The sequence below is a fragment of the Podarcis cretensis genome (assembly GCF_951804945.1).
Source record: "Podarcis cretensis genome assembly, chromosome: 10".
Classification (NCBI taxonomy): Eukaryota; Metazoa; Chordata; class Lepidosauria; order Squamata; family Lacertidae; genus Podarcis; species Podarcis cretensis.
In genome coordinates, this window is record NC_137179.1 from 34,583,450 (window position 1) to 34,610,497 (window position 27,048).

Below are 27,048 nucleotides of genomic sequence, written 5' to 3' on the forward strand. Positions count from 1 at the left end.
GCTCCGCGCGCCGCCCTCGCCGCCACGCTCCGCCCCTTGCCCAGGCGCCCGGCCGCCGCCCTCGGTTCCCCCAGCGCCGCTCTTTGCTAGAATCGGCGGTTGGCGGACGGCGGGATCCCGTTGGCTTTTGTTTCGCTTTGAAAGAGAGGAGACTGCGTGGTTTTGTTGGGTTGAAGGCTCGGGCCTGAGCATCAAGGCGGGCGCTTCTCTGCAACCGCGAGTTGGAACCTTCCTTACTGTTAAGGGGAAACGCGTCGTTTTAAGCACACGTTTCGAGATTGTAAGGATCCCAGATGCCGCAACAAACTTGCCGACCACCCAGCCAAGGATTTACCTGCCATTAGCACACATGGTGTTAATACTTCATCCAGATCTGTCAGCAGGCACTCTATGGACTCTAATCGTTGTTACTTTATTATTATTATTAGCCAGTTTGCTCGCTCTCTGGGAGAATGTACTTTCCTGCCTTGTAGTACGATCCTCTTTCTTCACGCCCACCGATATATTCCATTGTTATATGAGTATAGCTTTCCCCACCCGCCCTCAAGGCCAGAAAAATAACATCAGTCGCACAGGTGCAAGGGGTTTCTAAGTCAGCATCCATGTGTGTCTGTCCACTCCTGGAATTTTAAACTGAAATGACAGCAAAGCAACATCTTAAGACGTCTGTGAAACAGCACAACAGCAGCTGTCATTGCTTTCCTTGTAAAATTGCTACACATTTTTTTGTATGCGTGCATCCTATTGAACGTTAGCGAGGCGTGCTTCGTGGTCACCCATAAATCATATTCATTATTTTTACGTTTTAAATTCTATTTGTTTTCTATAGTAAAGCAGCAAGGGAGAATTGTTCTTCCTCAGCATTTATTTCTTTGCTGCCAGGGACGTGCTACGTGTAGTGTAGTAACTGCTCAAGATGGCCAAAGCAGTTCTAAAGCAGCTCGGTCTTTGGGGAAAAGGTGGTAGCTTGTATACCCCAAAATACTACTTCGGGGTCAGACCACGTTGCTCCACTGCAAGCTGGTATTTGAAAGTCTTCACTCAAGAGGGCGCCTTACAAACTCTCCGGCATAGTACTGTAATCTGCTTACATGTGGATCCACCACTCGCCTTTTCCCTCCCAAATGCAACTTAAGCCCTATCTTGGGTGGACTGCGCGCAAGCTACACGTGTCAGGTGTTTCATCCGCTAGGCACGTGCAGAGGAAGTGACCCGGTTTAAAGGAGACACCCAGCGCGTACAAACGCTTTCTTCCGGTCTAAATTGGGTTGCGTTTACACGGAGATACTGAAAGGGACGGCCACCTGCCTCATGGCCGTGTGAACACAGCGCTGCACCAGAAACACAAATGCAGGCGGTACTTAACTATGGGTGTATCAAGAGTAAACAACTTCCGTTCCATGTACAGTACTATATTCTAACCTATACCTATGTTAAGCGACACACGAGTAAATACTGTTTGCTGCCCGGTACTTTAATACCCCCTCACTCAGCTTCACCCACTTTCCCAAATCTCCGTCCCCGCTTCGCCTCTTTCCCCTTTTCTGCCGCTCCCCCGTTTTTCTTTCCCGCGTTTTTGTTGCCCTTTTCCAGCCCCGCTACCAGAACGGCCGGCTCGACACCGGAGCTTTACTATTGGCTGCTGGAGATGCCTCCTGCGCTCTGATTGGCTATGCGCCTCTCGGCTAGCGCTAGGGCGAGGGGATAGAGCGGGAAGGCGTGCGGAGGGGCGCGTGCTGCGAAAGCTGCGCTGCTGGCTGCTAGCTTGGCGCAAGGTGAGCTGGAGGAGTAGGCGCCGCCTGAAAAGCATCCTTCGCGTGAGGCATCTTCTGCAAAGAGGCGTGCAGCGTCTTCCTCTCGTATCCCAGGGCCGAGCCTGCAAAGGGGCAGAGGGAGGCTGGGGGCATAAAATAGGGAAAGGAGCTGGCTCCCCTAAAGCAGAGCAATGTCTAGGGGGGAAGGCGGTGAAATGTAGTGGAGAAACGGGCGGGGCAGGTAGGGGGGGGTTGTAGATATTATTCAGCAGCAGCGCCGTGGTTAGAGAGACAGCAAATCCCCCCCCTTTAAGTCAGTTGGGAAAGTGGGTTTTTTAAAATAATGGAAAGGCTGGTTTGAGACAGCAACGATCTAGTTGAAATTTGCTGTCAGTATTCTGTCTATATGAACTGCAGCTCTCCAGGGTTTTAGAAAAATTCCCAGTGCCCGCTGGTTGATGCCAGGAATCCTGGGAGCTTTTGAAGTAAGGCAGGTGGTCTGCTACCACTGAGCTACGGCCTTCCCCAAATCTTAAAAACACTTTTCTTCTAAATACCAGTTTACTCAGATGTAAGTCTGTATTTGAAAAATGTCACAGTGGGTTTAAATGTGCTCTTGAAAATACCAAGTGGGAGGGATCAATCCTGTGGTCACTCATTGTCAACTATATATTGCTGTGGAGGAGAATAAGAAATGCACTGACACGTAATTAACAGGTGATACCAGACTGCTATGTAAATATCAAGAGCCTTTCCACTCAAGATTTGCAGAACTTGGCAGGAGTCTGCAGCACTGTTTAATTCAAAATATCAAAAATGAATTATTTGCTTATGTTGTATAAAATCTCTAAGTGCTGTTTGGAGCACAGGCCTTATTCCTTTCTATATATATTTACAGAACTAAATATTTTTGGCGGCAAAGGAAGGAATAAGCCATGAGTCACACCTCAGTTACAGCTGGTTTTATCCTAGGATCTCAGTAGGATTGGAGGGATGTAATATATGCTCTGTGTTGCAAAAAGGGTCTGTGCAAGCCTCTTGCACTGTTCTTGAATGCAAAATAAATGTGCACCCCAATCCCAAGCATATTTATTTGGAACTAAGTAAGTCCCACTGAATCAAATCAGATGTCCAGTCAGACATAAACATGCAGAATTTCAGCCTTAAAGGATCTGGCAGAGATTTGTCAAGAGGATGTCTGACTAAAACAGTGGACCTATTACTTGTGGGTAATAGGGTAACCATTTTCTACCTGACCACAATTCTGTTTCTTCAACAGCAGCTTGACATACCGTATTTTTTGCTCTATAAGACTCACTTTTTCTCTCCTAAAAAGTAAGGGGAAATGTGTGTGCGTCTTATGGAGCGAATGCAGGCTGCGCAGCTATCCCAGAAGCCAGAAGAGCAAGAGGGATTGCTGCTTTCACTGCGCAGCGATCCCTCTTTCTGTTCTGGCTTCTGAAATTCAGAATATTTTTTTTCTTGTTTTCCTCCTCCAAAAACTAGGTGCGTCTTGTGGTCTGGTGCGTCTTATAGTGCGAAAAATACGGTACATTGTCAAACCACACAAAAGTTTTCTTGTCAGTTTACCTCTGGCCCGGCCCTGGTGTTTCCTGAACCAATTTGATGTAGTGGTTAAGAATGCCAGACTAAGTACAAATCCCTGTGTAGGCATGTTGCTAACTTGTAAGTGTAATTAACTTCTCTGAAACAGCAGCTAGGTTGGTAAAGCTGTGCTGGCTGAATTTCGTCAGCTAGAGTTTTGTGTGACTGAATGCTCTGCAAAAATATTAAAAATTCATGAACATAAAAAATTAGGTATTGTCTCTTCTACTCCCAGACTTGCTGGTTTTCAGTATATGTACAGTGGTACCTTGGGTTACAGACGCTTCAGGTTACAGACTCCACTAACCCAGAAATAGTACCTCAGGTTAAGAACTTTCCTTCAGGATAACAGAAATCGTGCTCTGGCAGCGGGAGGCCCCATTAGCTAAAGTGGTACCTCAGATTAAGAACAGTTTCAGGTTAAGAACGGACCTCCAGAACAAATTAAGTTCTTAACCCAAGGTACCGCTGTAAAAGATTGTGTTGTTGTTTTCCCCATAGGTGAACTCCACCTGCAGGCTGACATGGTGAAATGCAGACATACAAGTTTACCACCTTATCTACTGTTTTTAATAACTGGGCTTCTGTGCTGGGAAAAGTGTCATCTGCTAAATTTATTTGTGTCAGGTTTTTTTTTTTCAGAGGACATGAACAGGGCCTAGGAACGCTAATGGATAACTAGGACTCAGAGCTGTCTTTAAGGCTTAACAGAGGCTAGCAAGAGACCATTGGTTTGGTCAACCCAAGTTAAAATGACAGTCACTTCCAGATTGAGCATTAATCTTGATTTGTTTTTACAGGTTTGCAGGGGGCTATTTATCAAGCATTTGTTCTGATTTGTTGTGGGGAGGTTATACAACATCCCACACTTTCCAGTGCGTTTACAATTTCCTTATCACAAAAGTCCAGTTGTGGGAGGAAAACAGGTTTGTTGCACAAGAGCTCGAAATCATATTTAATTACACAACCTGAATTTGCTGGTTTGAAAATGCTTTGAAATGGGCTGCTTTAAAAATAAAACCCACATTTTGTCTTGACATGCATTCCTATTTTGGGCTTTACTCCGGATACTCTTTGCACTTCCTATTGTATTTTATTTTTCTGGCTGGGTCTTCTTTTCTTTATTACATGGATATAGATTACCTACAGTGACTTTCTGATCGTTTTAACATTTAGCAGGCATTAACAAGGTAAGGGGTGCTGGGGCTCATGTTGTTTAAAATCAGTTTGCTTTGTTGCACTCGCCACTGCTGATATTAAGCTGTTTTTTAAGCAGTGGAATGATATTGCCTTACAGCTTTTGATGGAGACATCTGGAAATTGTAGCACCCCATATGCTAGAGTGACTTCTAAGTATCGTACACATCTGCAGGATCCAAAGTTGCAAGGGGGGAAAAGACGGTTGTCTCAGGCACGCAACAGAGCTACCTTGGCAGGACTTTTCAACAACCTGCGAGAAACAGTATATTCTCAGCAAGATAACTCCACATCAAAGGTATAGAAATAATTCAGAATCAGCACCTATGGGCCCATCTGCACTGTTTTTAAAACACTGTTGTTCCTCTTTAAACAGTCATGGCTTTCCCCAAGGACTCCTGGGAACTAGTTTGTTTCCAGGAGTGCTGTGAATTGTTAGACTCCAGTTCTCCTCATAGAACTACAGTTTCTGGGAAGAGAGGTTGTCTGTTAAGCCACTCTGAGAATGATAGCTCTTGGAGGAGAATGTTGGCTTCTGAATCCATCTTTTGTTTATGTGTTTTGAGGAATACAACGAAGGGTCGAAACAATCTGCACGAAAGGCCATTCATTTGCTGACATGGTGGGTATTTATTTACTGTGCTGTCTTCCCTTGCTTTTCATAATCCATTGTACAGTTTTTGAAGTCTTCAGATGGATGTTTAGCCAGCAACAAGAAGACGATCAGAAAAATCTAAGGCATATTAAAATGTTAATCTGCTCAGAACACAGATAGATTGGGCCTGTTCTCTGTTTTTGTTTAGTGTCAGGTTTTATGCAAGGCTAAGAATTATATCCAGGAGCTGGAGAAAACCTTGGAAAACTTGCTGAAGATGAAAGGTATCGTACCAGCACCATGAGACCTCGTTTAAATATGCAAAACCTTTCCCCTGACTTTTTCAGTAGGAAAATGTACTAGGCAGACATGACTAAAGAGGTAAACTGTCCCTGCAGATGGCTGAGGTTCTTGTTCCTTCTGACATACCATCCTGAGCCTGGTTCTTCTTACAAATAGTAGGTGAGGTGGTAAACCTACGTCTTCAACTAGGGATGTTGGAGAATTCTAATGGAAACAGAAGCAGAAATCAATCCAGCAATTACAATTGGTATTCACTTCTTTTTAGTCGGCAACTGATACCTAATTAATGACCTAATTTTAAACATTGTTCTGACTTTTCCTTTACATTGAAATGAATGGCCTAGGAAGGATTCCATCATTAATTATTCCATGCCAGGGTCTCATTCTAGCTCACACCTCCTGCCCCCTGAAATTTATTATGGGGGAGGAGCTTGCACTCAAAGATGAACTACAGTATGTGATTAAGTCATATGTATTCTGTCCCTCAGTGTGTTTCAGTAAATGCAGAATGCGTGCTAGATTTGGACTGGAGAGACCTCAATTTTAATCTTTGCTCAGGCTTGAAGATTACAAATTATCCTTTGGTGATGTCACTTTCCCCCCAGGCTATCTTGCCCCTTCCTTTCCCCCCATCTGACCCACTGGTAGTGGCTCTCCGGAGGCTTGGGCAGAGTTCCTTTCTCATCCCCTGTGCTACCTGCTCCTTTCATGCTGGGGACTGAGCCTTCTGCATGGCCCCTTCCAAAATAAAGTTGCGGGATTTTTCTGTGATCCCTCATAGGCCCTGTCTTCTCTGGCTTGCTAACTTGATTGTATTTCCTTCTGGAATTTACAGTTCTAGTGCTTATTTCGTTTTTCTCTGCTTTCCCCTTGGTTTTTACATTGTGATATATAGTGTGTTTTTTTATTGTAAGGTGTTTTGAGCATAAAAAAAATAGGATGAGGATTTAAAAAATATATACCGGTATCTTGTTGGTAACTTATGAAGCCATTTACCCACACCATTTCCTTGAAATGGGCCTGGTGTGAGAGAGCTTCAAAATGTGCCTTTGTTGATGGGTGCTCATTCTTCTGGCAACAGAAGTTTTAAATCTGGAGGATGGCCATCCATCGAGCTTGGAGGAAGTAAAGGAAGAATATGTCAAAATGTACTTCAACAATCACAGGTAAGTCACCAAAAAATGTAGATGTACTGAATTTGTCCCCTTTAAGCAACTCAGAAAACTTTTTTGCAAGCTTCAGGAGTATAAACTGCTTCTGCCTTGTGAGTTGTGTGTGTACACAAAGTTTCAGGCTATAGAAACATACAAGAAGCAAAATTATTGCAGAGCAGGCTGAGCCATCCCTTAAAAGCAGCTCATTTTGTAGCATCGTATCAGTCCCAGACCCAAATTCCTCTTACATTTGCTTCTCTCTGCCAATGTAGTTCTTTTCTTAACATGATTTGGGTAGCCTAGCAAGTTATTTGGAAAAAAAGTAGCTGCTCGTAATAAAAGCTTGTGTCCAATTAAGTTTTACTCAGAGCAGACCTATTGAAGTTAACAAACTAAAATTAGCTAGGGTGATTCATTTCAGTGGGTCCACTGTGACTGGATAAAATCCACAGCCAGTCAATCTCTCATCCCCTAAATATTTTCTAGCTTTCCTTTTCTTGCTTCTAGTGCTGCTGCATCCCCTCCTTCAAATTCTGCGAGTCAGAGTGGCACTACTGTCTGGTACGTGATTCAGGAACACGAAAAAACCTCGGTAGGGGAGGATGTGACTTTGAGGCTGACGCAGTCGCCAGCTGCCTCTTCTCCTGACCTCATGGAGTTTGAGCGGTATGTGAAGCTTTTCCATTGTTATTCCCTTTGGAACAACCCACCGGCTAACGTTACAGAGGACGGAGTCCTTGCCTGATACAAGAAAGGCACCAATAGCTGCAGGATAGGGTGATTTCTGTGGGTCTGACTTCTGCCCTCATAGGACTCCCTAACGTGAGAAACTGTACCCTGTGGAAATTCTGCTGGAGTGATCGGTTACCTTTGTATAGGGGAAATTATTGGGTTGTCTTTGTTTTTATTATTTATTTTGCATTTTTTATATTGTCATTGTTATATTTTATGCTGTTAGCCACCCTGAGATCTATAGGTATAGGGCGGTATACAAGTTTAATTAATAATGGTAATAATATAGTCCCTGACACTTTTGCACTGGCATACGTAACATAGGAAGGCCACAGGAAAGCAGCTCCATTTGTCACAGAGCTTTGCAGCTTTTAGAAAATTCTTTTCCCCTGTGAAATAGAGGAAATGTTTGCTCACATCTGTCATAGTCAACAGAATAGCTTAAATGGCTTGAGCACTGTAGAACACACCCACCCACATAGATATAGATATAGATATCTAGATATCTATCTCTATCCTGTACAAGCTTGGGATAATGTTTTGTTGATACAAATGACAAGCTAAGACCTAGCTTTGTGATGACTTATCTTCTATTACTGCTTTTCTTAAATATTATATGCCCACCACATAACATAATGTTATAATTCTGCAATTCTCTTTTGAGGGTCAGGCTGAAATAGAGGTATCAATCCAGCTTGGCCAGCAGGTGGCACAAGCCTGCTTCTCTCATACACTTTATTGTGGCATTTTCTAATTAACAGATACTGAGTTCTTTGACTGTCCGCAAAAGTTTTAGCCAGCAAAATAAGTACTTTGCTCCTCACAAAACCTATACTACTCCTTTTGTGGTTTCTGCTCCCTCCCTTCCCACCATCAGTGATACTCCTTAGAGCAAGTCTGACCAGGTCTGTCATGACAACAGTGAATAATTGGCTGTTGCTGTGCAATAATAGGGCAAGCACATGTGTCTTCTTTATGTTACTGATTCTCCTCCAGTAATTGGTTCTTTAATCAGATGTGACACAGTTGTCACCTTCCCTTTTAGTGGTTGGATAGCTCAGCTGGTAGAGCATGAGAAACTTAATCTGTGGGTCATGAGTTCGAGCCCCACATTGTGCGAAAGATTCCTGGGGGTTGGACTAGATGACCCTTGGGATCCCTTCCAACTATGGTTCTATGTACTATGGCTAGATAGTTGGGCAACACAAGAAATCAACTCATTCTCTCCCCCCCCATCCACCCACCTACCCTAAATCATAATTTAGGGGAACTTCCAGTGAGTTAACAGGCATAATAGACTACTGAATAGGGTGACATGTTTAACACAGCTGAAAACAAGACCATATATGTTCAGTCACCAGGAGAAATGCAGGGTGATTCCCTGGCTTGATACTTTGGTGTACAAAGAGAAGGGCCCATTGCTATGTTGGTGGTTCACTTGTGCATGCAGAACGTCTGTCCCAGGTTCAGACCTTGGTTAACTCCATTTAAAAGAAGAAGAAAAGGCTTCAGGTAGCAGGAAAGAGCACTCTCTGCTTGATCCTCCTGGAAATCTATTAACCATTAGAACAGACAATAATCTGCCCTTGGACAAGGCAGCTTCCTAAATTGTGCCACCTTCTCATGGCTACTACTGAATATATGAGTCACAAGAGGGACCAGCCGGTTGGTCTCTGCGCTATTGGATGCCATCCAGACCACATTCTAAAAGCCATCTCCTTTCCTCTTTTATCTAGATACTTACATTTTTACAAACAGACAGTAGACCTGCTGGTAGATAATGGGGTTGTGAGCCCCGAAGACGTTACTCTTCCTGTGGTGTCCACAGCCATTTCCCACCTGTGGCAGGGCCTCCCTGAAGAGAGGAGGGACGGTGTCCTGCAGTACTGTAATCAGAGGCAGAATTTCATCACTGAGGTCAAGATGGCTTCCCAAGAGCCTCCTTGTACTGAGGGCAGTGTGAGGGACAGCGGAGCTAGTCAGGAAGCCAGCGGTTCGCTAGTATCCACACCAGAGGAGGTGAGAATGAATCACTCTTAAGGTAGGATTCAAGCTTCAGAGTTCTAACCAGGACTGGCTCTAAGGTTGAAGTGGCCCCAGACAAAGCGCCTTTGGCACTGTGGGTTAAACCACAGAGCCTAGGACTTGCTGATCAGAAGGTCAGCGGTTTGAATCCCCGCGATGGGGTGAGCTCTCATTGCTCGGTCCCTGCTCCTGCCAACCTAGCAGTTCGAAAGCATGTCAAAGGAAGGTAAACGGCGTTTCCGTGCGCTGCTCTGGTTTGCCAGAAGCGGCTTAGTCATACTGGCCACATGACCCAGAAGCTGTACACCGGCTCCCTCGGCCAATTTAGCAAGATGAGCGCCGCAACCCCAGAGTCGGCCATGACTGGACCTAATGGTCAGGGGTCCCTTTACCTTTTTATTCTCCACCTGTAGCGTCTGCAAGAAGCAGGGCCTCCCTTTGACAGCAGATAGTAGTGTCTTAACCAGTGTGCTCTAAAAAGGGCAGGCAGCTGATCCAACTGACTGTTTTATTTCGCTGCATGGGATTTATAGCCAGTCTTGCACCATAATGTCCCAGGGCATTGCTTATCAATGAAACAACAATCACACCAGGCACACCTTACCCGTAGAGGCTCGGGGCGCCAGTTTCTGGAGGGTGCCAGGCGAGAGTCCGGGGAACACGGAATGAGTGAGCGAGGGTGCGTGCGCCACTCCCCCCAAGCATCAGCTCGGTTTTTTCCCTTTTAGCCTGCAGGTGCCGAATTCTGCGGGGTGCCAGAAGGCTTTTGATTGATTGATTGGTTTATTACGGCCATTGGCCCATATCTAAAAACAATACATCAAAATTTATCCATAAACAATACAATTTAAACAGTTCCAAGTTAAAACACCCCTATAAAACCAATTTTACTTCAATTAAGTAAACTATACACAATAAGCTCCCTCTATGTCAACCGCAATTCAAATCCCTCAGATTTTGGGGGATATGCGTCTTAGTTCTGGCACTTATTGATGGTTCTTAAGTTTGGCTAAGCTGTCCGAGTCATACAGTGATCCATTTCTCCTCTTATGAAATAAGACATTAATCAGGTATCTAGCGACTGCAAGGGATCTACTTGAGTCTTCGTCGTTTAATAAGTATATTATTTGGGCTTCCTGAGGTCTGTCAGCTATTCTCGATAGATATGGGGCCAGAAACTTGGACCGTGAAGCCGAATGTATAGGACAACAGAAGATTATATGATATAACGATTCTATAGATCCACTTTTACAGTCACAGAGGAGTGAGATCTGTCCGTTGGAGAGTCTGTTACCCAACACATTTGATGGGAAAACATTGAATCTAGCCTTTATAAAGGCATACCTGTGCATCACCACAGATAAGGTAGTTAAATAAGATGCCAGAAGGCTAAAAGGGGAAAAACCAAGCCAACGCTTGGGAGTAGCGCAAAGCGTGCTCGGTGCAGGTCTGTGCGCTTGGTGTGCTGCCTGCCGCGGCCACCGTGGCACGAAGCGAGTGGCCAGCTGAGCCAGGAGGTGCTGCATCCAGCCTCTACCTCTTCCCTGCCGGAGGAGCCGCCCTCCAGCCGCTGCCCGCTTTCTCCAGCCCTAAAAAAGGCAAAGGCGGGGGAGCCAGAGGGATGTTTGCACCATGGTGCCGGATATGCTTAAGACGGCCCTGAATCACACAATACATAAGTAAATAGTCAATAAAATAAACAGTGTCAAAACAATACCAAAGCAGGCAATAAACAATTTCAGGCGAATGGCTTGTTAAAATCCTCAGCCCACTCCCAAATGCTGGAGCACAGCGCCTCCAAAGAAGGATCAGTCTAGCAAATCACTTTCAGTGTTTTACTGACACCATTTTTATTGTCCTCTTTTGTTGCTTTTTTCATTCTATGTATCATCCTGCTATGACAGGCAGTTTTACGAATAATAAATAAATGAATACATTGTGGTAAATTAAAATTGCAGCTTGACTGAGCTGCTCAATGCTACGGGGAGCATTTGACTTGGATTAATAAATAAATAAATCTCATGAAACGGAAATTGGGGAGGACAGGCATCAGCAGTGGGCCCTGATGGGGTGTTAAAAGATTCTAGGTTCTGACACTTGCCCTGGCTCCTAATCTTCAAGAATGCTGGCACACACCCCAAAAGTGTAGGGGGGGGTGTAATGACCTATTTTAAAATCACTAGGATGAATTATAAACTCAGAACTCAGGTCCTGGGAATAAATGGCAGGAGTCATTAGACGGGTGAGGAAAAATTACAGGTAAGGCAGCACCTGTTTCCAACAAAAGTTGTAAACTTGAGGTTCTCAGCTAAAGTGACCATCTTGAAATGAAGGAAGAAAAATGTTGAGCCCCTCCAGACATAAACAGAACAGTGACTCGGCAGGCAGGCAAAACTCACTCATGGAGGTCAGCAATCAAAGCAAGCAGTAGCATCAGCCCCATGTAATTTGAATGGGTGGGTGGGTTTACAAATATAAATTTTATGAAATAAATGAATAAAATAACAAGCAACAAGAGACACATGTGTTAGCAAAAATACAAAAGATTGCAGAATTAAATCTCGACAAGGTTGAGCTGCCAATATGAATAATTAAGGTTAATATTTATATCAGGGGTCGGCAACGTGCAGCCCATGAGCCAGGTGCGGCCCACAAAGACCGTTTTACCAGCCCACAAGCCGCCCCTGAACCGAACTGCCCACTCGGTGAGTCCCCCGCGCACTGCGCTAAACCGGCGCAGTGTGGGAACTCGCCGAGTGGTGCCCATAATTGCGTCTGCGCATGTCTAGACTCCAAAAATCGCTTCTGCGCAGGTGCGACTTCCGGTGTCGCGCTGCGCCAGTCCAGCCCACGGACGATCTCTGTGGGAGTGATCCAGCCCATGGCCAGTAAACCTTGCCAACCCCTGATTTATATGAATGAAATGAATACCGTGTGTTTGTGTATCTCTGTGCTTCCATAGAGTAAATGTACAAATTCCGTGCAGAGGTACAGTTCATGAGACTTTGTGATGTTACTAGCCAATCTACCAATCATATTCCTCATATTTTATCTATTGGCTTGATTTCAACCATCATGGCTAACCAACTAGTCAGTCTAATCAAGCAGCAAAACTTCATGCACTGCCACTTAATCAGTTCTGCTTGGGCAATATCATTGCTTTGCAAAATCTCCCTTCATATAAAGAGAATAACCATACCCTGTGGGAGTTCTCTATGCAGTGTTGCTACTGAAAGTGTAAAAGCACATCTCAGGTTGCGACAGTGGCTTGGTTGATCCGTTATGCTAAGCCAAACCATGGCTTAGTAGAAACAGGAATGTGCAGCCTCCCAAGGAAGAGAGATTAGCTGTTTTGCTCTTCCCCCAATGTTTTGCTGTGCTAGGCTTAGCTAAGGTAATAGGTTAGTTTAGTGTGCCATCCAAGCCTGGGATTGTGACTGAGGAAAGGTGGAATATAAATGTTTTAAATAAATAAATCAGTGGGAGAGAGAGATCTATGTTATGTTAGCGTCTGAGACATTAGTTGTTGTGATTAACTCAATATTCCTTGAGCCATGAAGAAGGCCAGGGATGAGGAACCTGCGGCCCTTCAGATGTTCCTGGACTCCCACTTCTCATCACCCCTAGTCAGTATTCAGGAATGATGGGAGTTGGAGTCCGTCAACATCTGGAGGGCAACAGGTTCCCCATCCCTCCTCGCCTTCACACTTGAGGAATCTTGGTTACAACTAGGCTAAAACAGAAACATAAAACACAGATACGATTCACATGCTGCAGATACATTCACTGTGTTATAGAAAGGTGGTTTAAACCCAGTTATGTGCACACAGCCAAGTTGGATCTGGAATCCAGATGATGCAGTTTAGCACAATGCTAGAAAAGGATGGAGCCACCAGCACGATCCCTACCTTTCACTGAAGCTGTTGTGAATAACTGACCCAGATTCAAGGGTTACAGAGAATTAAAAAGTGACGCTCACAGTGAAACTAGCTGGCTTCTGTCCCACACTTTTTATTAATTATGGCCAACTCTTATAAAACCAGGAAACAAAACACGACCTACCCTAATAATAGCCTGTGGTTTTCTAAGAGATAAAAACTAGATTTTTAAAGAGATGATTGACACTAAAAGCTTTATTGCTCATGAATTCCAAGTTCCTTCCTTCCATGTTTGTCCATCTGCATTCCTTTGTCATGCAGAATTGCGAGGTGTGTGCTTTTGTTAGATATAGTGCTTCGCAGAATACCTTCCTATGTTGTTGTTGTTGTGAGTGGCATAGTGTTCAAACAAGACACTAACACCATATCTAGCTGCGAGCTAGTATCCAAAATGCCATCTCTCTCTTTTTTTAGATCCTCTTTGAAGATGCATTCGATGTGGCAACTAGCTTCCTGGATAGAAATGAAACCCAAGAAATGTCCAGCCAAAGGTAATAGGCTCAGTTCTGTGAACTGCCAAGATCATGGGTCGGCAAACTAAGGCCCGGGGGCCGAATCTGGCCCAGTTGCCTTCTGGATCCGGCCCGGGAATCGCTGTGTGGATTGGTGTGGAGATTCTGATTGTTCGGGCTGCGCCATTCCCCCCCCACACACACCGCTGCGGCGCCTCCTCCCTCCCTCCTCCTGGCTTATCCCTGTCCTGCCTAGAGGAGGAAGGCTCAGGTAAGCAGCCACTGGGGCTGTGGAGAAGGGAGGGGAGAGTTGGGGGGGTTTCCAAAATATAGTCCAGCCCCCCACAAGGTCTGAGGGACAGTGGACCGGCCCCCTGCGGAAAATGTTTGCTGACCCCTGGCCAAGATCATAGCATAAATCACTATTTCACTCCACAACCACCACCTCTCCTTAACAATGCTTTGTAGGTTGGTGGAAAATCTTCCTTTTTAAAGGCGGCTCTGGATTATAAATGGTTGTTTTATTGAAATGGTTAGTAGCTGTCTCTGTATATCATCCTATTGCTGCTGTATTCTGGGATGTCTTTTCTTTTTGGCTGCTGTTTTAGTGTTATTTTTAAGTGATGTTTTAAAAATGCTAGCTCATGGCTTTATTTCTGTTGTTAGCTGCCAACCTCTAGTAGGGAAACGCACAATACAAATGTTTTAAATGAATGAATGAATGGTTGGGTGAGAGAGAGAACCCTATTTTGTTAGCGCCTGAAGCATTAGTTGGTGTGACTGGCCAATTTATTCATTAGTTTGAAACTAAAACATTTCCTGATCATCCATTGTGTAAATATATAGTTAGCTCTGCTGCTAATGATTATGTATGGATGTGGATTGTGTTAGTAAGGTAGACTCCCTTTAATTGGCATGACAGCAGAAACACAAGGTAGGTTTCTGTAGGTTATACTTCCCACTATGACACCTAACGGGACGCGGGTGGCGCTCTGGGTTAAACCACTGACCCTAGGACTTGCCGATCAGATCCCTGCTCCTGCCAACTAGCAGTTTGAAAGCACGTCAGAGTGCAAGTAGATAAATTGGTACCGCTCCAGAAGCAGCTTAGTCATGCTGGCCAAATGACCCGGAAGCTGTAAAGCCAGTAAAGCGAGATGAGCGCCGCAACCCCAGAGTCAGCCACAACTGGACCTAATGGTCAGGGGTCCCTTTACCTTTACTTATGACACTTGGTGATCATCAAATTCAGTGTCCATATTGAAAGGAAACCATTGATTTTTCTTAATTTTGCCTTTCTTTCTCCAGGGTAGATAGCGGTCTCACTAGAATCCCTTCTTCTCTTTGTAGCTCAGCATTCACAGGCTGTACTTCAGAAAGCCAAGAGGATTACCATCACCTCTACCTGCAGATCATCAGCTTCTTGAAGAGCCTGTTTTTTGCTAACACACAACCATCCCAGGTAGGACTTTGCAAAGTGCTTGTTATAAGGCTGCCCACCCCACCTCCACACCCCAAATATAAACTTGCAGGTAATGTTAGGACCACCTGTTGTGTTCACTGCAAGTAGGTTAAATTAATGCACCATTTGAAGGCCTTTTTCAGAATGTCTTGCATATATTTCAAAGCTAATCGGGTGCAACAACAATTTTCACTTCACATTTGCCTGTTTGTCTTTCAGGCAGTTTTTCAATTGTAACATGAGGGTATACCGAACTGCTCTTGGCGATTCAGGTCATGGGTGAACAGGGCTTTCACAGGGGCAGGTGCCCTATTACAGAACTACTATCCCCAGGGTGCAGCATTTGCCTGTAGTGTGCTTGTTGTTGTGGAAGTCCAAACTGTCTGTGTTTGATACATCAATAGCAGACTCATATAATCTGGATGTAGATCTTCTATACAGTATAGCCCAAACAGCAGCATTTATGCACAAGACAGTTCATTTAAGACTGAGCCTGCTGATGAAGGAAAACAGAAAAGGGGGAAGGGAGAATAGAACAGAGAATCCTGGAGAGGAGCACCGCTGGCTGGTACTCTGAGCAGCTGCACTGTATACACTATAACATTTTGTGTCCTTGCTGTGAATCCTTCTTTTCTATCTGGCTTAATGCAGCAGGAACCAAAGAGGAGGCAGAAGCCAGCACTAGCTTTGCAAAGATACTTCCAAGTACCCCAGGGAGAAGCAGCAGCTTGGGGGTGCAGGAAGTAGTGGGACAAAATATTCATAAGGGTGAGAAGGGAAGAGAAAAGAAGCTGTTAGGAGCAAATGCCCTGTGCAGTGAGATTAATGATTATGGGTCTCTAGATGTTTTTGGACTACAACTCCCATCACCAGTAGCTAGCAGGACCAGCGGTTGGGGATGATGGGATTTATAGTCCAAATACAGCTGAAGTCCCAAGTTTGAAAAGCCCTGGATTAGAGCATAGAAGCAGTACAGATGGATGATAAAAGCCATCTCCTCTGGACAGGAGATCCTGGGAGCTGTAGTTCTGTAAAGGGGGCCTGGGGATCCTGAGTAAATCTCAGCACCCTCAACAGACTAAAATTATGTGACTCACCTGCAGGCTGATGATGACTAAGACTGTCCATCCCAGTCCAACTCATTCATAACAGCAAGAGAGAGATAACTGCAAAGTTTAATTGGGCAGGAATAGCAGGTTTCTAGTTGACACAGTTTCTAGGGGACGCAGGTGGCGCTGTGGGTTAAAGCCTCAGCGCCTAGGGCTTGCCGATCGAAAGGTCGGCGGTTCGAATCCCTGCGGCGGGGTGCGCTCCCGCTGCTCGGTCCCAGCGCCTGCCAACCTAGCAGTTCGAAAGCACCTCCGGGTGCAAGTAGATAAATAGGGACCGCTTACCAGCGGGAAGGTAAACGGCGTTTCCGTGTGCGGCTCTGGCTCTGGCCAGAGCAGCGATGTCACGCTGGCCACGTGACCCGGAAGTGTCTCCGGACAGCGCTGGCCCCTGGCCTCTTAAGTGAGATGGGCGCACAACCCCAGAGTCTGTCAAGACTGGCCCGTACGGGCAGGGGTACCTTTACCTTTACCTTTAGTTGAGAGATGTTGAGCTGAACAGGAAGAAGTAGGAGGACTTGTTTCCTTTTTTTTTTAAAGAGGCAGTGGCGCCCAGTTTCTTTTTTACATAACTGCAGGAGAATACGCATCAATGAAGAGAAATGTGCAGCTAGGATAACTGGTTTCAGCCACAGCTTTTGTCCTTGCTTAATGACATATCCATTAAATGCTTCACATTATCCCTAGAGACCAGGATGCGGTGTCAACACAAAGTTCTTCAGGGCTGGGCACATGCATTAAAGTCTGTGACACTATTATCTCTGAACAATATAAGAAGGGCTGCTTGTAATAATACTGTGTGTATCCTATACTTACGACAGCAACAAATCACACAGTTTTCCATCAGTGTGGAGCAGGTAGAGAAGGCCCAACTGCAATGATCAAAAGACTTAGAACTGCTTTTTGTTTTTAAGAAAGAGGCTGAAACTCTAGAATGTTGAAAGGTGGCTGTCATGATGTGGCACACCGTGATGAAACTTTACAGAACTATGAATCGTCGAGGGAGAGCAAACAGAGTAAAAAATACTCGTTCTCAAAATACTAGAACTTGGGGCCATTCACCAAAATTGCTTTAGCACCCATTGCCTAGGCATTCCATGTCTAGAGTTAGTATGGTTCAGATTAACAAGGTTTGGCTATTTCTGTTGTACTTTGCTGTGTTAAATGGACATTTGCTCTTATCCTTCCAAGCAGTTTGAACTGCATCCTTTTTCTTTCTGCTTTTGTGGCACCCTTTCTACTTTTGAAGGAAAAGGTATTGTTCCGTTTAAAGCAAGAAATGGCTAGCAGAGCTCTTGTTCTTTCTCCTTGAAAGCCCAGCTAACTTAACATTTACTTCACCTCCACAAAGCTGCCATGTGTGGGTAGAAATGAATTAATGACAGGTGTGCCCATCAAAATCAACAATTATAGACATTTTGCTGAGTGCCAGACTTTGAGCTGCTCCATCCAATGAATCAGTTTGTCCCAGAGCTCACTTTTTTAAAATCAAATAACGGGAACATTTAAACTCCATTGGTATGTGGGAAGGGGGCACCCCGTCGGAATTGAGTGACTAGATTTTGCTAGTCAAAACAAAATAAAAAAATTCCTTCCAGTAGCACCTTAAAGACCAACTAAGTTAGTTCTTGGTATGAGCTTTCGTGTGCATGCACACTTCTTCAGATACACTGAAACAGAAGTCACCAGACCCTTCTATTTTGCTAGGATAGGGATGGGAGATCTGCAGACCTTCCAATGTTATTGGACACCCAGCTTCCATCAGCTGGTCCGGGCCGGATGAGGATTGGATCCTGACCCCATCTGGAGGGCCCAAGCCAGCTACCCCTGTTCTAGAGAAAGAATATTCATTTACCTGTTTTGCCAATGCCATTCACTGCTAATAAGAGCTTTATCTCTCTCCCCCTGCATATGTTTGACAGGAAGAGGTTCTCCAGCTGGATTATGAGACTGTGATGCTGAGATGCACAGAGACATTTGATGACGAAGATTTGTAAATTAAGATGGTTCTATTAAGCATGTGCGGGGCGGGGTCCTAATTGTTACTTAATGACACCCCTCAGCCTATGCCACCATGAGAAGAGATGCTGCTTCAATTCCTTGGTGTTCATCATGTTTAAACGAGTTCTGTTTGTTTCTACTACATAATTCTTCATCGGTTAAATTATTTGTACTTTTTACATGTATTGCAGTTTGATATTTATAAAGTTGAATTTTTAAAAAAAGAAGTACGTCTGAAATTTGGTGCTGAGAAGTGCAAAACAAGACACGTTGGGAAGAAATAGCCACCATTTCTACTCATAGCATATAGTGCGATGGAACAACTCCCCTCTGGAGAAAGGTTGCAGCATTTGGAACTTTTTAGTTTAGAGAAAACAGGGAGCATGACAGAAGCTGGTAAGATTGTGGGAGGCATGGAGAAAGTGGTTAGAGAAAAGTTTTTCTCCTTGAAACACTGGAACTTGGGGACATCCAATATTGGAAGATTCAGAACAGATAAAAGAAAGCACTTCTTCGCACAGTGCATAGCAAAACCATGGAACTCATTCCCACAGCAAGCAGGGATGGCCACCAACTCAGATGACTTTAATTCGTGGAGGATCTGCTATGGATGGCTACTAGCCATGATGGCTGTGCTGTGCCTCCACAGAGGCAGTAATACCAGTTTCTGGAAACCACAGAAGGGGAGAGTGCTCTTAGCTCTTACATCAATGCAACTTCAGTTTGTTTTTGCTAGTGCACACACCAGGTGTGTTGACGGCTGGGGATGTCTACCCAAAGGTGTCCACATGTTGAGTATAGACAAATTAGGCAACACATTAAACTGCAGCATCTTACAGCCAAGTATAGGATACATATGCAGTAAGCAGGTGTGTGAACACAGCCTCAGGGAGGCAGCAAAGTTCCTACACATGTATGCAGGCTGCAGTGAATATGCCTGATTTCAGCAAAGACGCAATATTTGAAAACCAGCTGCTATCAATATCTGCAAATGTCAGGGATGGTGATAGTTCAGTGACATCCAAAGGGCACTAGTCTGGGATCTTCATTAGGAAGATAGCAAAATATGGGATAGTTTTCTGCCAAGTAAAAACACTTAACAAAGAAAAAAATCATGATTTATTTATTTTTCAGTACAGAGTTTGCTTGTGTACAGAGCATTTTTTTTTTTTCATACAAGATTGTCAAATCCACAATATAGGATAATCCGTTTTAATGGCACATTGAGAAGGTGAAATTAAAAGCACACAAATTGGGTGGGGTAGAGCTTGTTAATACAGGGTTAACACTTCACCCACAGTGCTGTATACAAAAAGTGGTTTGAAGTGGTAAAAAGTGTCACCCAACTAAGTTTTAATCTCTTAATTACACGGTTGGTTAAATCTGCACACTAGCATGAGGATAAAATAATCGCTTTGAAGAAAAATGCTCGTCTTCAAAATTTAGATAATGTGCACAGCAGATGCCATCTTAGGAGAGATGATGGCTTGAGTCCTAGCTTCCCAAGAATAGAACAGAGTTCATGTTCACAGAACAAGGCTTTCCTGCATGGGCATAGCCAGAATTTTTGTGGGGGAGGCAGGCTTTTGTTGAAGGGGCAGAACCTCTGATTTGTATTGATTTTAATTACGGGGGCAGCTGCCCTCCTGCACCCCCCATACTTTCCTGCATCTGCCCCCCCCCCCAAGATCTGCTCCTTAGGATTGATAGACCCTTGAAAATGGCCTGGACTTTGGTGCAGAGGGCTGTCAACGGAGGCAGCTTTGACAGAAACCACCCTCTCCCACCCCCTTAAAAGAAAGGATTTGTCTTGTGTGCGAGAGAGGATGAGTGCTGTACCCAAGATGCTTTTATGTGCCACCCAAGGTGTTTTGCAAATACTTCTATTAAAAAATAAAATCAACCCAGCAGCACATTTTGAACTTTTAAGAGGTACAGTAATTTAAAAATACCTGCATGTAACCAACTAGCTTACTGTGTAGAATGGGAGCTTCTGATCCATATGTGACTGGTGGCCCTCATTCAAAAGTGCACACATGCAACAGCTAGCCTTGTAAGCAGTAGGGACTTCATGTATCTGTTCTGCATGTGGTAGAACGGAATCCTTTCTTCCATCCTCCAGCTGAGCTGACAGATTGCATCTGCTGTTCCTGGAGCAGACCACAAAATCCACACCTGCAGTTTCCCATCAGCCAATGGTTGATAGGCGTCGTGGTTCAATAACAATTGGAGGGCCACAAATTCAGCCACCCCTGAACTAAGCATATGTAAGCAAAATCCCATGGCAGAGTCAGGACAACTGAACACATGGAGCAAGCGTATATCATTACAAATACAATCTTATGCAAGACCTTGTGTAGGGCATCTTAAGTGGCTGATACTGAGAAACCACATAAAAACACCCATGTAAGAGCAAAGGATAGAAAGGTAGGCAGGAAACATACTCAGTCACAGCCCATGCTGATGTTATCGCTTATCAGACACCACCACACAGTGGGAGAAGAATGGGGCACGCACTGTGCAGCCTTGTGACTAACACAAACAAACTTGTCAAAAGAGCAATTAAGATACTTTTGTCTGCGGCTCAGGTGTAGTAGGATAATTTGTGTACAGCTCTTGCTCAGTAAAATGCACAAGTGTTTTCAGGTAAATACCAAGTGAGTGTAGGTGGGATTGTGAAAGCTGGGACATGGGGAGAAATTTAGGAAGGATCAGCAAAGTGGAAACGGAGAGCTGTGCACAGATAGGAGGCAACGGCAAAAGAGCTCTGTAGTATGAATAGATAGGCAGAAATGGAAAGAAACAACACACAAGTGTAAAGGAAATTCATCCTGTCTGGCCTAAAAATACCCGATATGTATTTGGGGCATATTTTGAGCAAGGAGAATTTCTACAAAAACAGAAATAGAGAACGGCCCTAAGAATTTGGCAGAGGCACACAGTTTTATTTGTGCATCAGCACTGTATAGGAGAGTCATCCCAGCAGTCACCAGAATGAAACTTGGCTTTCCAAAAGTTTTTTTCAAAAAAGGTGAATGTGAATGCCCTAGTCTTAGTCTACCACAATTAAAGCTTTGTTTATCTTAGACAGAAGGCCCTTTGGGATAATGCCAACAGTAAACCTAAGAGGTCTCTTGTTATATACACACAGGAAGATGATCAAGAGTCCATCCCTGAGGAAAGTTTATTGAATCCTTCCTTTAGGATAAATTTAAAATACAAAGTACAACATTTTATGAATATAATCAAGAACAAGCATATCTTGTTCTGTGTGGCTTCTCACATGGAAGTCACTGACTTCCATGAAAGCCTAAAAGCAGCTTAGAACTATTTTATAGACTTTGGAAGCCCCAGTTTAACTCAGGAGCCTGTTGTAGCAAACAGCACAGGTGTTGTTGAGCTACAACTCCCGATGTTACTGACCACTGGCCATGTTGAGCAAAGGCTAATGGAGTCCAACAACATTTGACGGCCCACAGCTTCCCCATACTTATGGACTCAACAAAGCCGAAGACGAAAAGGTGTGGGAGCAACAAAGTATTGTGACACACACATTAAGCAGTCTGGCCAACTGCACATGATCAGAGACAAAAGCTGAGGCTGGATTTAAGGAGGCCTAGGACAGCAGCTTTTCTCCTTGGAACTAGCTTGTCTAGTTACTCAGAAACTCAAGAACCACGGATTCAACTTTCAGGAAAAGAGTTTCCCACGGTAGAAAGGAGAACAAATTCTTGTCTTGGGTGCTGCTGGGCTCCCTAGCCAGGCTGTCCCTCAAACTGGCACTGTATTCTCGCAGCAGAGAAATTGGCACACATGGCCAATTTGCATTGATAGCAAATTATGGAGTCGTTTGCCAGAACTTAGTCTCTTGCTACAGCCACAATCTCGTTGATAAGAAAACAGAAAAAGGAAGATGTTGCTTCAGTGGCTTAGCAAGTCAACTTTGTTTACTGATGCAGTCTTATATTCTCGTGTCGATGTTTATTTCTGTGTCTTTTTCTGAATTAAATTTGCTTTTATTCTCCTGTGCATAATTATTGCGCTCCTTTGCATTGTTTCTGGCTGGCCGCTTTGGGCACATTGGGAGGTACTGAAACCAGTCAGCAGCACAGAACTTAGAACCTATTCCAAAGGGTAGATCATAGACGTCCGAGGTGTTCACACTATCGTCAGATTCCTCCTTATAACCCTCTTTCCATGCCAGGAGTCCCCGCTCTTCCAAGCTCCCTACCAAAGGAAAACAGAATAGTTAGCAGAGACTAGTAGAAAAAGGCATCCTATAGAATAACAAAGTGATTTCGTGTCATCGGTAAGCATCAGCCTCTCGTGCCACAAAAAGTATGAATCTCACATAAACACAAACATGACAGTCATTTTAGAGTATAAGAAAAAAATAGAAGCCATTCACAATAAGCATCAGTTCTTGCAAGACAACTTCCCAGTTACAACAAAAATATGAAAAGCGTCAGGAATGTAACTCTCAGACTCTTTTTGTATATGGGCAAAATGCAATGCACGGTGTAATGACTGAAGTACACTGAATATGTTATGAACACAGCTCTGTCATGCTAATTGCCACTATAAACCTGTAAAGTGGTTTTGACTGTGACTTTCTGCTACAAAAAGCAAAACTTGGGTGCAGTTTTGCCCTCAGAACCCACAAGGCTTGCTCTAAAAAGAAACCTCCCTGATCCCAATCTGTGTAGCGTCCACACCCTCGGCCTCCTCAAATCAAAACGCTGAGGACAATTGTACTGCATCAGCAGAGTGCTTTCAGGGACAGCACAGCACCTGACACAGGTGCAGCTACACAGCTGCAAAAGCCTGGCAAGGCCTGCCAATGTTTCCCGCCATGGGCCCCCTGTAACATTTTCTCCCCAGACTAGTGATCTGAGAGGCACCAGGTGGCTGAGTATAGCTGCCATTTAAATTTCCCACAATGCTCCTGTCATAGCATTGCTCTAGGATACTCCCCACCCTCACGGCTACTGTTGACATTCATGATCCACTACAGAAAGTTATCTGGGTGGGGTGGCAGTGGCTAAATAAGATGCTGAAAGCAGGTTAAAAGGTACCCCTGCCCGTACGGGCCAGTCATGTCTGACTCTAGGGTTGTGTGCTCATCTCACTTAAGAGGCCAGGAGCCAGCACTGTCCGAAGACACTTCCGGGTCACGTGGCCAGCGTGACGAAGCTACTCTGGCGAGCCAACACCAGTGCAGCACACGGAAATGCCATTCCCGCTATAAAGAAGTACCTATTTATCTACTTGCACTTGCACTTAGGGGTGCTTTCGAACTGCTAGGTGGGTAGGAGCTGGGACCGAAAGACGGGAGCTCACCCCGCCACGGGGATTCGAACCGCCGACCATACGATCGGCAAGTCCTAGGCACTGAGGTTTTACCCACAGCGCCACACGCGTCCCGAAAGCAGGTTAGTTGGTCACAAAAATACCTTCCCATTTTGCCTCCTCTCTCATGTTCTACAAATGTCAGAAACTTGCTCTTAAAAATATATATGAAAGCTTGAAATCTGCGGAATATTGTTCATCCAGGGGCCAGAGGACAGGGATTGACTGCCCTAACGATGGACGCCCCATGACCACACAAAAGTCCCCCCCCCTCAAACCTGGAGTTGACTCCCTAAATTTTACTCCAGCTGTGTTGAGAGCTGCTCTCTTGTAGGGTAACTTTTAAATGACCCAACCAAGCATTGGGAAGCCAACTGCATGATTAGTTTCCCCCAAGGAATTAGCACTCTGCTCCCAATGTGTTGTTGACTCAGTGGTCAGGGCCTATGCCTGCATGTGGTTTAAACATGACCTAGCCACGCCAGAGCCTCTCATGGAAAAACAGGTTCTCCTCTGTTAAGCTAATGTTTTAAGAGCTCCAGCGTTGCTGATTCAGAGGCAGTGGCTAGAAAGCTAAAGATCTCTGTGTTTTTAAGGCCATCAGGACTGGATCTCAGATTTATTCTGAAAATGACCTGGGGCCCAAAACTCTGGCAACCAAAGGCAGCCATACCTGTGAAATGTGCATTAGCAACGAACACTAGAATATAGTCAAGGAAGCTGGGATATTATTGTAATTCCTACCTGGAATAGTGTTATCGAGGATAAAGCCCAGGAATCCCCCAACAAACATGCCTGTGGTGAGCAGCACATTGATTACTTGGTCCAGTTGTTGAATTCCTAGAAACAAAATCCACTTGTCAAACAAACAAGCCAAACAAATGAGAAACCCCAACAAGTCCCTACAGCTCATGATGGAAGTCTTTTTTTAAAAGTGTTGTTTTCGTTCAGAGTTCAAAAGTGTATATTTACCTCAATATTCTGTCCAACAAACAATATTCTGTTTAACAGACAGATGCCCTGGAACTGGACACAACAGGGAAGCTATCACATAATTGCAAACATCACCCTGCACTCCATCCACATTCTCAACTCTGCAACTCAAGCATAAAGGTAAAGGGACCCCTGACCATTAGGTCCAGTCATGGCCAACTCTGGGGTTGCGGCGCTCATCTCACTTTATTGGCCAAGGGAGCCAGCGTACAGCTTCCAGGTCATGTGGCCAGCATGACTAAGCTACTTTTGGCAAACCAGAGCAGCGCAAGGAAATGCCGTTTACCTTCCCGCCAGAGCGCGGTACCTATTTATCTACTTGCACTTTGACGTGCTTTCAAACTACTAGCATATCAGCCCTCAAAATAGAGATATCCATCTCATGTTGCTAAATCTCCCATATCTGATAATATAAAGACTGTGCTTTGAACTACGGCCTTTCGTTGTACAATGCAAATTACCCAAACAGCAGTCATTGATCCAAGTATCCTCACTGTATAGAATCAACACAACTAACCATATCTAAGAAGATACTTGTCCAGCTTTCTCTTCAGAAACTCTAATAGTGATACTAACTATAAACACAAGATAGAATGCTGTCATAAACCTAGTTCAGGTGCTCTAAACCCATCATGGGGTGAGGGATGAGCATGTTACCCTGTCCTCCTGTTGGCATTCCTGTCCACGGGTTGGAAGGATAAACTGTGCAACAGGGAGCTCCTCTTGCTTTTAAGATTTGTGAATTTTCAGGGTTTCACATCATGTGAGGAACCTACACAATTAGAACAGGTTCCAGGTCCACCCCTACGATGAGGCATAGTGACACAGCTTCTTCAGGTGGCAGCTGCTGAAGTAGGGGGAGTGGCCAGAGCTGTGAGTGGCGTGTGGCCTGCCCTGCACCCCCTATGCTAGCCTACTGCCCTCAAGTGGAGTGGAAGGCATTGTCCTTTCGCCATTATTGGAATAAGTATTGGAACTCTGGGGTTTCAAGGGAGCCGGTGTTTGTCCACAGACAGTTTTTCTGGGTCATGTGGCCAGCATAACTAAGCTGCTTCTGGTGAAACCAGAGCAGCACACGGAAATGCCATTTACCTTCCCGCCAGAGCGGTACCACTTTGACCTGCTTTCGAACTGTTAGGTTGGCAGGAGCTGAGACCAAACAATGGGAGCTCACCCCATCACAGGGATTCGAACCGCGACCTTTCAATCGGCAAGCCCAAGCGGCACAGTGGTTTAACCCATGGCGCCACCCACGTCCCTCTTCTTTTAGATACCTGATATCTATTAGATACCTGATATCTATTGTTCTGATATCTATTGTAAGTTGCTTTGGGCATGGTACACTGTGGGAAAGGAATGTATAAATTAAATTAAAATAAGCTAAAACAACAGTCTTCATATTTTAACCCATTTGACCAGTGGCGTAGCGTGGGGGGTGCAGGGGGGGCCGGCCGCACCGGGCGCAACATCTGGGGGTTAGGGTTAGGGATAGGGTTAGGGGGCACAAATTACTTGCCTTGCCCCGGGTGCTGACAACCCACGCTACGCCACTGCATTTGACCCAATCTACAGATTCCATACACGTTAACTGGCTGCACAAACATGGATTTGCCTGCATGTCTCCACCCAAAAAAGGTGGTTGGCATAGTCAGCTTTGATAATGCTGTTAAGTGATTTTGGAGTATGACAGCTACAAACATGTGACTGGAACAGTTATCATCTGGCATCTTAAGGCTGAAACCACTTGCAGCAGATGAGAAACCATCTACGGCAGCTTCTTAGCATGAGCACTGTATCTGTCAAACTCCAGTCATTCAAATACATGAAATCTAAGGTAAGGTAAGGTAAGGTAAGGTAAGGTAAGGTAAGGTAAGGGACCCCTGGACAGTTAAGGCAAATATGGGGTGCGTCACTCATCTTGCTTCAGGCTGAGGGAGCTGGTGTTTGACCACAGACAGCTTTCCAGGTCATGTGGCCAGGATGGCTAAACAGCTTCTGGTGCATCAGAACACCGTGACAGAAACCAGAGCATATGGAAATGCCGTTTACCTTCCCGCCACAGCAGTACCTATTTATCTACTTGCACTGGTGTGCTTTCGAACTCCTGGGTTGGCAGAAGCAATGTAACTGAAACCACAGTGTGGGCAGAAGTTAATTATGGGAACCACATCCCAATTTTTGTGGGTTACATTTCTAATTCATTTTCTGTTGACATCAGGCAAAAAATATATATAATAAAACAACATTCACCTGTTTCCACCAATTCTGAATTTTTCTGCACCCAGAATGGAACCGTCAGACCCGCAAATATAGAAAATCCAAAAATGAAAAGGTTTCTTGAAGAGTTCATATCTGTATACTGAATAAAGAGGAGATGGT

The 27,048-nt window shown here is 44.7% G+C and overlaps 2 protein-coding genes across 10 annotated transcripts in view; one reads left to right on the forward strand and one right to left on the reverse strand.

Annotated features, from left to right (window-relative positions):
• Window positions 1–177: 177 nt before the first annotated feature.
• Window positions 178–18,535, forward strand: STRA8 (stimulated by retinoic acid 8). 8 transcript variants are annotated; one of them, XM_079993977.1, is made up of 10 exons: window positions 1,803–1,817; window positions 2,653–2,733; window positions 4,657–4,854; window positions 5,360–5,435; window positions 6,536–6,620; window positions 7,116–7,274; window positions 9,077–9,359; window positions 13,718–13,794; window positions 15,106–15,217; window positions 18,249–18,535. In XM_079993977.1, exons 3-10 carry the CDS (start codon window positions 4,663–4,665, stop codon window positions 18,321–18,323), a joined length of 1,059 nt encoding a protein of 352 aa, XP_079850103.1. In that variant the 5' UTR covers window positions 1,803–1,817; window positions 2,653–2,733; window positions 4,657–4,662; the 3' UTR covers window positions 18,324–18,535. The 8 variants fall into 8 exon arrangements, with proteins under 8 accessions (XP_079850107.1, XP_079850100.1, XP_079850101.1 ...); XM_079993981.1 differs by lacking the exons at window positions 1,803–1,817; window positions 2,653–2,733 and adding an exon at window positions 178–280; XM_079993974.1 differs by lacking the exons at window positions 1,803–1,817; window positions 2,653–2,733 and adding an exon at window positions 1,014–1,357.
• Window positions 18,536–19,434: 899 nt separating this feature from the next.
• LOC307224790 (solute carrier family 23 member 1-like) overlaps window positions 19,435–27,048 on the reverse strand; it is a 40,103-nt gene continuing 32,489 nt past the window's right edge. For both annotated transcript variants that reach the window (XM_079991919.1, XM_079991918.1), the window contains exons 11-13: window positions 26,920–27,028; window positions 24,421–24,516; window positions 19,435–22,554 (exon numbers count right to left, since the gene is read on the reverse strand). In XM_079991919.1, coding sequence (XP_079848045.1) covers window positions 22,289–22,554; window positions 24,421–24,516; window positions 26,920–27,028 — 471 coding nt within the window. In that variant the 3' untranslated portion in view covers window positions 19,435–22,288. The remainder of the gene's footprint in view (window positions 22,555–24,420; window positions 24,517–26,919; window positions 27,029–27,048) is intronic.

Excerpts from the sequence above, each read along its gene's own strand:
- STRA8 (XM_079993974.1), top strand. Across the intron at positions 6,621-7,115 it reads ATGTACTTCAACAATCACAG|TGCTGCTGCATCCCCTCCTT; the intron begins GTAAGTCACCAA and ends TCTTGCTTCTAG. Across the intron at positions 9,360-13,717 it reads TAGTATCCACACCAGAGGAG|ATCCTCTTTGAAGATGCATT; the intron begins GTGAGAATGAAT and ends CTCTTTTTTTAG.